The 8,796-nt window shown below is 36.3% G+C and overlaps 1 protein-coding gene across 2 annotated transcripts; it reads left to right on the top strand.

The window, feature by feature from the left end:
- The first annotated feature begins 16 nt into the window (after nucleotides 1–16).
- LOC110042020 (proline-, glutamic acid- and leucine-rich protein 1-like) lies at nucleotides 17–8,379 on the top strand. Of its 2 annotated transcripts, XM_020747337.2 has the most exons (20): nucleotides 23–170; nucleotides 321–379; nucleotides 960–1,065; nucleotides 1,194–1,265; nucleotides 1,415–1,492; nucleotides 2,028–2,099; nucleotides 2,429–2,488; nucleotides 2,615–2,765; nucleotides 2,929–3,073; nucleotides 3,701–3,788; nucleotides 4,050–4,144; nucleotides 4,618–4,728; nucleotides 4,830–4,968; nucleotides 5,063–5,107; nucleotides 5,209–5,254; nucleotides 5,425–5,481; nucleotides 5,681–5,736; nucleotides 5,883–6,092; nucleotides 6,496–7,281; nucleotides 8,018–8,379. In XM_020747337.2, exons 1-20 carry the CDS (start codon nucleotides 51–53, stop codon nucleotides 8,099–8,101), a joined length of 2,580 nt encoding a protein of 859 aa, XP_020602996.2. In that variant the 5' UTR covers nucleotides 23–50; the 3' UTR covers nucleotides 8,102–8,379. The 2 variants fall into 2 exon arrangements, with proteins under 2 accessions (XP_089150101.1, XP_020602996.2); XM_089293975.1 differs by lacking the exon at nucleotides 8,018–8,379 and having other exon boundaries at nucleotides 17–170; nucleotides 6,496–8,011.
- Nucleotides 8,380–8,796: the final 417 nt, after the last annotated feature.

Below are 8,796 nucleotides of genomic sequence, written 5' to 3'. Positions count from 1 at the left end.
ATAACTGGACCGCATTTTTTCAGGGTAAGCGGTTTCTCAATAAAAACAAAATGGCAGCGATGGCAGCAGAACTGTCGACTTTGGTGAGTTCGTTTTTGGAGTCAAAACCCGAAACGTATGCCCCCTTTTTCCTAGAATGTGTAGATTCAAAGCAACACCTCGGTGAAGAGGTAAGAAAATATCACAACCCCTTCTGTGGTTTTATGTTTCGTTAAGTTTTTCTGACGTCTGTTTTCATTCCTAGACCACGTGTAGTGTTGCACACCTACTCCTAGGCCTGGAAATGGTCTTTTAATTTTATTATCAACGTTTTTCCTTAGAAAATTCCGGATGGCTGGATTGGGAAGGTCAATTTCCTTCTAAATTCAAAGACAGATAGGTAATTTATGCCTCTTATCATATGAAAGACAAGACATATGTTAGGTCATGTTACGGGGCACAGGGGATCCAGGGAATATTAAATTTAAAAGTGGTGGGACTTCTACAATCTCAATTAAGAGGCGGTGGAAGATAGGGCGAATGGAGTTATTCCCAAAGTGATAGAAACTGGGTGGAATGCGAAAGAATTTTCAAAAATTTGGGTAATATTTTAATGATTGAAAGGAAGGGAATGGCGTGAACCTGAGTCGAACATGGAGTAAAAGTTACAGGAAGCAGGAAGTCTCCAGGCCCCCTATATTATTTGTACTCATAGATTTAAACATTTTTAATTCATTATTTTCACAGTCACAGTGCTTTTCTGGGTACTGGAACATTTTTGCCACTGATAACCTGACAATGGGGTGGCCAGTAAATTATAGACTAGAACATGACATTTGCTATTGATTAGGAGAGTAACAATGCTCCCATTTGTTTCATAGTGCTAGCAAAACAACAGGTGATTTTGACTTCATGATTCAAACAACATACAAAGGAATTGCACAAAATTATCTCTTTTTTTTTTTTTTTCAATGTATCAGTTGGTTAGGTATTTGTCTCCTTGGAATAACAGTTGAACAGTGTGATACAGAAACCTTCAGGACAAATTGTTCATCCTGGCTAAGAACTATTCTCAATATAATTCAGGTAATAAAAAGTAAAATAGCTTCTTAGGTCATTTTGAATTCTCTGTCTTGTGTGTGGTAAAATCTACTTTTTTAAGAAAAGTAGTTTTGAAAAAAAAATACAGTTCAACTTCTCAATGTTCTTTATAGGTTCCAGGAAAATCAAGTGTCATTCAGTATTGTAGCAAACTTCTTGATGATATTTTGAGATATGCCTCAGAGGTGAGATTCTTAGAGCAACAGTTTTGTGTAAACAATAGAGTGCAAAATAGAAATTCTACTATTTTTGTTTAGATAAAGGGTCACCTGTAACAATAACAATTAAGTATGATTTTATAATAAACTCCTTATTTACACTCATTCTCTCTTAGTTTTCAGAGCTGTCAAGAGAGTTATCCAGCTCTGTTATTCCATCCATTGTTTCTACATTGTTGTCTAACAAATGCTCGGTGAGTTATAAGAAAACTGACAGATCCTGTACACAGACAAGCCACAAGTTTGAATTCAGATTTAAATTCTTCTCATCATCTCACTGGAATCAATCAGGATGCTTTATTAGAATAATAATAAAAATATTATTATGCACAGACTGCACTATCTTACAATAATACAATTATAGCTTTCCAGTTACTGTCAGTATCAGATTACCAATAAAATGTGACTTGGACAATATTATGCTAATTAATGCTGAGCCTGCAAGAGCATATTTTTTTGGCTCTTGTTTCATATGTCAAGAAAAAACTGTCTGCAATACTGAGCGAGAGGAACAACTTCTTTCACAGACAATTTTTTCTTAGAGCGCAAAACAAGAGCCAAAAGAAACTCGGATGCTCTCATAGACTAGCTAATGCTGTCTGCATGCATGAGCCAATAGTAAAGTTTGACTTCTGAACAGTCTTTTTCACATTTCAGCTTTTCTGTACAGGTCTATGCTTGTCTTGTAATATATAATCATCGTAGATATTATGATTTGATCTTTCGTAGGATGACCCAGCTGTCTTGTCTATTCTTTCTTCTTGTATACAACATTTTCCAGGTCCAGTTGGATCCTCCAGGGTAAGTAAAAAGTTAACTGCTACTTACTGTGAAGCAACAAAGGTAAACTTGTAATTTGTCCTTGCAGTGTCTCTCCAGCAGTAAACATATCTTTAAATTGTAGAAACAGGTACCAGGAAATTATTGACAAGTTCTCAGGGGTGTAAATGTAAAAATATGTAAATTTTAAATGAAAATGTAAATCAGTTAAGAAAGTAATTTCATATTCATTTGATGAATTTACTGTTCTTTGTAGCTGTTTAAATGATGTCAATGTGAAAATGTTGTGTTGATAAGTATCATTTTTTATACTGTCATAATTTTTTTTTGTTTTCTGTAAATGGTTTCAGAATCAAATTGAGAAATTCCTTTTGCCATTCTTAAGTTCAGCATGTGATGAAACTTTGAAGGTGAGATAAAAATTCCACTGCTCTTTTTATTCCTAACTTCCTAACGAAGTTATTAAAATTTATTTTATCAATGTGGCTTGAGTGGCGAGAAAATCATGATGGTGATTGCATTTTTTGTTGTAACAGGCAGCATGTCAATGTTATGCCCTGTTGCCAAAGTGCAGTCGTAGTGGATCCAGTGAGAAGAAACAAGTATGTGCTTGGGAGGTACAGTGGAAGAAAGTTATTTGTACAATTCACAAACTTCTTGATGCTGCCTATGGAAGTGTTGAACCTGGTTAGTGAAGGAAAGTCTTTCACTCAGATTTAAATGCTTTGGGATGTGAAGAGCGAAGACTTCTGTTGATTTGCATGAATTGTTTGTGATCTGAATTTAGTAAGGTTTTGATTGGTATTTTTTTGTATTTATAAACATAGTAATTTTCCAGTATTTATTTTAGTTGTCTCCAGACCCACGCAGCAATCTACCTCTGAATCAGAAACTCTTCCACTCGCTGACGAACTTCCACTAGTTGAACCTGACCGTACACACAGCCTTGTCACCAGATGTAACACATTGCTTTACTGTCTCTCTTCAATGATTAGGTACCAACTGATTTCATGATGTTTAATATTTAAGAAATAGAAAATATGTACCATGTTTCTATTAAGTTAGAGAAGCAAGAGTGGAAGTTTGGGAGAATGAGAAATGCTGTGGGAACACAAGCCGACAGGTGAGTATTTCCACAGCTTTTTCAAGTCCTCCCAAACTTCCACAAGTGTTTCTATAACTCAATCGAAAGATGAAGAACATGTTTTCTATTTCTTTTAGAAAAATCTGTGATGAAAAAAAAAACTTAATGTTTAATTTCATCATCAAAATGTAAATTATCTTTGCTCGCACCATCATTATGTCGACAGCTTGTGCTAGGTCTGTGTTTCTATTAAGTTTTAAATAAGAACATGATTTTAAACCAATCAGCACATGTATTGTCTTTGGGCTATTTTCTAATTACATATGCAGACATCTTGACTGCAACTAATGGGGCTGTTAACTAGGAGCAATCAGATTTGATAGTCTTTCCATTTCACTTTGATATTCAAAATTTCTGTGACTTGTTTAGCATGGAAATAGAGCATAGAAATACAACATTGTCTGCTGACCTTAGCCACAAATTAGTTATCAAGGAGGTCCTTCTCAAAGGAAGTTAATTCATCATTGTGTTATTGTAGGGAAGAGTATGTTAAGGTTGTTGCAGTTCCTGTTGATGCTTCGATGAATCTTTTGATCAGAATAACATCGGTGACCAGTAACTCTTTGGTATGTTAAGAAGCTTGCAGTATAAATTAGTAGTATAAGCAATATTTATTGTTTCTGTGTGGAAAGTTCCTCTGGGTTTATAGTACCTTTGACCCCAGCCTGTGAAGGTATTTAAGGTCCTGACCAGCACTTTTCATAAAATTCTGCTTCATTGTAGTTGTTTTCATTGGTTAATTAACATTCTTAAAGCCACCGTTAATGGTTTTAGACAAATTTGCTCCTAATGGATTGATCAGACTCATTATTTTGTCTCATTTGCAGAGGAATGCTGTAGTTGTGGAATCTGTCTTGTTAAGAGCCAGTTTGCCTTTGATTCATACAAATGCCATAGATTTGTTAACAAACCTGATATCCAGGTATGTGTACAACTGTATAAGCATACATATGTAGTTAGGTCTAACGTAATGATGCCCTTGAGTTGACCTTTAGTTTTCGAGCAAAATTTTGCCATTTAGAAGGGCATGTTACCTGCCTTCAAAAGAGGATTTTTTTAATTTGTCAAAAGTGCCATTTGGTTGTCCACGACAAGTTGATTTTTCTTCTGGGCAAGTAATTTTTCATTCTTCCTTGCCAATGGGTAAGGGATCAGGCAAGTCATCTACCAACTAAATCATTAAAAGGGCAAACTAAGACTTGCCCAGGGCAAGCAAAATTTGAGAGCAACTTGTTTCAACTGGAATTCGAGTTTTTCCCAAGCCCTGAAAACGGGCTTAAAGTTACCAGTTGCTTCCTCAGTACAAACTTAGTCTAGTAAATGCATCTTTAATTAAAAACCAAACACCTGGATCAGCACTTCATCCACTGTGTTTTCTTAAAAACTGGACCATAGGTGTGGAAGTTTCATGCTGCCATTCTCTGACGTGGTAATGAAGCTTCTGGTACAAGAACTTACTTGGACAAAATCACAAAATCCTACATTTGGTCAATGTAGGCCTTACAGGTAGGGAGACATTTCAAGCTTACACAGCAAATCGTCATAAAGCAATTATCTTCATTGATGAACTGAACTACTAACAGCTTTATCTATTGTTGCCATTTTAGGAAGCTGAGGTGTTCTGTTTATAGCTGTGTTGAGCACTGGATCCAAGTGACAAATAGCCTGCCTGATGAGGGTGGTGTGGTGGCCAAATTGGTTCAACATATACTGGATGATATAAAACCTTTAGCTTCTCAAACAAAGGTAATACTCTGTAATCCTTTGAATTAAATTTCACCACTCCAATTTAAAACACTATGGCATCTCACACCTGCTAGTTTTTTTTCTTTGATTGTAGTTGTTGCCAAATGCCAGCAGTGGGACTCAACAATTGTCCAGAAAGGTATTTGAATTTCAAAGAGCCAGATAAGCATGAATTTAAGATTCCTTCCAAGTTCTGCTTTTTTTGATTGACTCATACAGTAAATATTGATTTTTTCTTAGGCAAAGAAAAGAAAAATTCAAGATGATGTTGACCAATTATTGACAGGTATGACATATTGGTCATTGAAGTTATTGCATATCTGAGAGTCCTTCCTCAAAAATATTTATCATGGTACACCTCACTTCAGATTTGCTGCTAATTTTCATGACTAGACTTCCTTACATCCCAAAGTTTCAAATTCAATTTAATGTTAGTACACATTCCTATTTATACAGGTCAACAAAAGTTTGATGTAAATGCCAATGTGGTGATTACTTACAGAGCTCTTAAAGGTGAAGAATAATCTTATACTACAATCATGCTTATGATAAAAAAAACAGAGCTTTATTACACGATCCATAAGAGATTAAGATGGTTGGATTATAAAATTTGTTATATGTGTTTCTCTTTGCACTAATCAGGATATATTTTAATGTGTTTTTTTTTAAATATTAATCTTTTGTGTCAAATTATATTGTTTTTCATCAACAGCTTTATGTGCTCTATTAATTGCTGGTGGAAGTGACATTCCTCGTGAGGTGGCTTGGGTTAGTGCAGTAACCATTGCCTTTTTTTACTAGAGTAACAAAGGTGGTCTAATATATATAAATATGGAAATTATCTTAGTTCACTGGAGAATGGAGGATTGCAACACAACATAACAAATGCATGTTCTTTCTATCTCTCTCCTCAGGAAATTCAAGTTTGTGCTGTGAAGTTAGTCATCCAGTGTCAGCAGTCCTCATTCAACTCCTTTCCCATACCATTCAGGAATGCAGAGTGTCGGCAGGGATTGTACCATGTTCTACTTTGTTGTCTTCTTACTAATTCACCCTATGTTCCGTCACCTGTCAATCATGCTGTTAAATTATTCAGCTCAGGGCTTCAGGATATAGACTTTAAGGTAGAGTAGGTGTGATGATAGGTTGCTTTCATTTTGAATTGTGTTATCAGGCCTGTAATTGGCCCGTGGGCATTACAGAAGAATAATACCCTAGAATTAGTCAATGAGAGCAAGCATTATATCGGCAAAAAACACAGACCATAGAGCACATGTAAACATCTAGAGGGGCTTTATGTAGAGAGCTTTATATAGAGAGCTTTATGTAGAGAGCTTTAGAGAGCTTTATGTAGAGAGCTTAGACCAGTCCCAAAATAGTTATCAGCAAATTTAATTGTTTACATTAAGAACTTAGACAAGTCTTCTCCAGCATGAGGTTGATTCACTGATTATTCAGAGAGCATAACATTGGATGATTGGTCCGTAATTGAATATTCACTTTTTCTTTGGAACTATTTCTTTTCAGGTGTCAAGTTTCTGTCAAGAAGCCTTAGCTGTTGCCAATTCCATTATTCATCCAAGGTCCTTTCCTCAAGGGTGCTCTGCCTCTGGACCATTATTGCTTGGCACCCCTGAGAACCCTTCTTCAAATGGTCTACTGTCTGTGAACCATGAAAGTGTATCAGAATCATTATCTTCCTATAGAGAGAACCAAATGGCAATGAGCGAAAATGTTTTATCTCAGCAAAGTTTGTTGTTTGAAAGCAACAATCCTAATGGCATTGCTTACTCACAAACAGATCAAATGTCTGTAGAACATAGGGATGGGGATTACATAGAAACTACTGAAGGAAGCAAGTCTTTCCCCAATGTTGGGAATACACCAATGGAGGAGATTGAACACGAGACATCTGGAGAACAAACTGAACAGTCTAACACTAGTTGGAAAGAAATCAACACTCAAAAAGAGGAATCACACAATGAAGTAGTGAACCCCGAGAGTGAACTGACTGGAGCTGGGCGTATTACTTCCAGCTTTAACACACTGAGAGCACAATTGTCATTTCAGAAGAAATTCATCAAACATGCAAATCAAATGTCTGCATCAGAAAGCCTATCAAGCGAAGCTGTTGTGAATTCTCCCCAGCAGCTACAAAAAATGCCTGACTCCAAAAATACTCTGGGGTTATCCGAGCCCAAGCAAAGAAGGATTGAAGATAATGATCCCAATGCAGGCAAAGAGAAACAAGTTGAGAGCAACAAAGATCAACTCACAGTAAATATCACAGAAAATGAAAATGTAACCAATCAGGTAAGTAAAACACTTTTTTTTAATCCAGACACCTTTGGCTGGTTATTTGAACAAAGTTCAGCAATCCATGTAGGTTGGTTAAGTCTCCATTTGAGCCCACTGGCACACCTGGCCCAGTGCTTATCTCCAGTTTCTGTGGCATGATTGCTAGATTTGATGCTAGTCCATTGCAGGGTTACCCCCTGCATTAAATGTGCCAGAACCCATTTTTACTCCTTGGTGGAGCGAGGCACTGTGAGAGTAAAATGTCTTGCCAAAGAACACAACACAATGACCATCGCCAGGGTTTGAAACCAGACAGCTCTGTTTAGAGTCCAGCACTCTTATCATAAGACCACCACAGCATATCATGATGACTTTAATGGAGCTCAGTCATGGTTTGCGCATATTGAAAAGTTTAGCTGCAATTTTTCAAATTTGTTGTTTGTAATCCATGTTAATCTTCTCCATCCTTAGCCATACTTGTTCCTTTATGGTTTATCATTATCTCTTCCAACTGGTGTTTTTTTATCTTATTAATCTGTTATTTTCAGGTTTCCTACCATTAAAGGTAATTTTGTATGTGGCCAAAATAACTCAAAATACTGTGACTGAGTCCCTTTAAATAACTTAAGAGTCACACCTGATCAGACTTCAAGCAGAGTTCCCGATTTAATGTCATCATGAATCTAATGAGCAATTCCTCTCCATGGAATCATATTTGTGATGGAATATCATTAACTGCTTCCTTTTTCAGGACACTGATAGTGATGAAACAGCTCAGTTGTTGGCAGCCTTTGTTGACTCATACCCGGACTCTGATGAGCCAGAATTTGGATGAAGACTTTTAGCACTCCTATGGGACGTTTTAAGAACCAGATTTAACCATTATGCCTTTACATCAATGGCACAAGAGTCATGAACAATATCACCTCAGTGGCAGGGCAAATCAATAAACATTCAGTTCAATCCTGACAATGTGCTAAGAATAAAGATAATTATGTATTGTACCGATGAGCTCATTATATGCATTTGACAAGTCAATGGCAGTGTGAAAATAGGTGTTAACACAAAGAACAGTCAATGAAAACAAAAAAAATAAACAAGACAAGACAATGAGCTTACTCTCTTACTAACTCCCATCTGTTTTTTTGTTTTGTTTTTGTTTTTGTTTTTTTGTTTTTTTCACTTCCTCATCCAGCCTTTCCCTAGCTAACCAACACCTGGAACAGCCAAACAGATAAAACAGACAGTGTAATGGGTCTTAGAGAACATAAGAGAAATGTTGGCGAATTCTTGAGTCCACATGGCTAATTAATGTTGTTGATTTATAAGCAGTAAACAAAGCACATTTATTTTCCGTTTGGTGTTTACATAGCCCCACTTTAAACTTTCATTAAAACATAGCTTACTTTCTAAAAACAAAAGCTCCAGCGAGGCTGGAGTTGACCTTGTTTTGATACAGGCCTCACTACTTTTGTTGTGTAAAACAAGTTGTTCTGATGCTAACTAGGTGCATTTACATGACAAAAGCAT

The sequence above is a fragment of the Orbicella faveolata genome, unplaced genomic scaffold, assembly GCF_042242905.1.
Source record: "Orbicella faveolata isolate gen_17 unplaced genomic scaffold, um_ofav_v1 contig_25, whole genome shotgun sequence".
Lineage (NCBI taxonomy): Eukaryota > Metazoa > Cnidaria > Anthozoa > Scleractinia > Merulinidae > Orbicella > Orbicella faveolata.
Note: the sequence above shows the minus strand (reverse complement) of the source record. Positions and strands in the feature narration are given on the sequence as shown.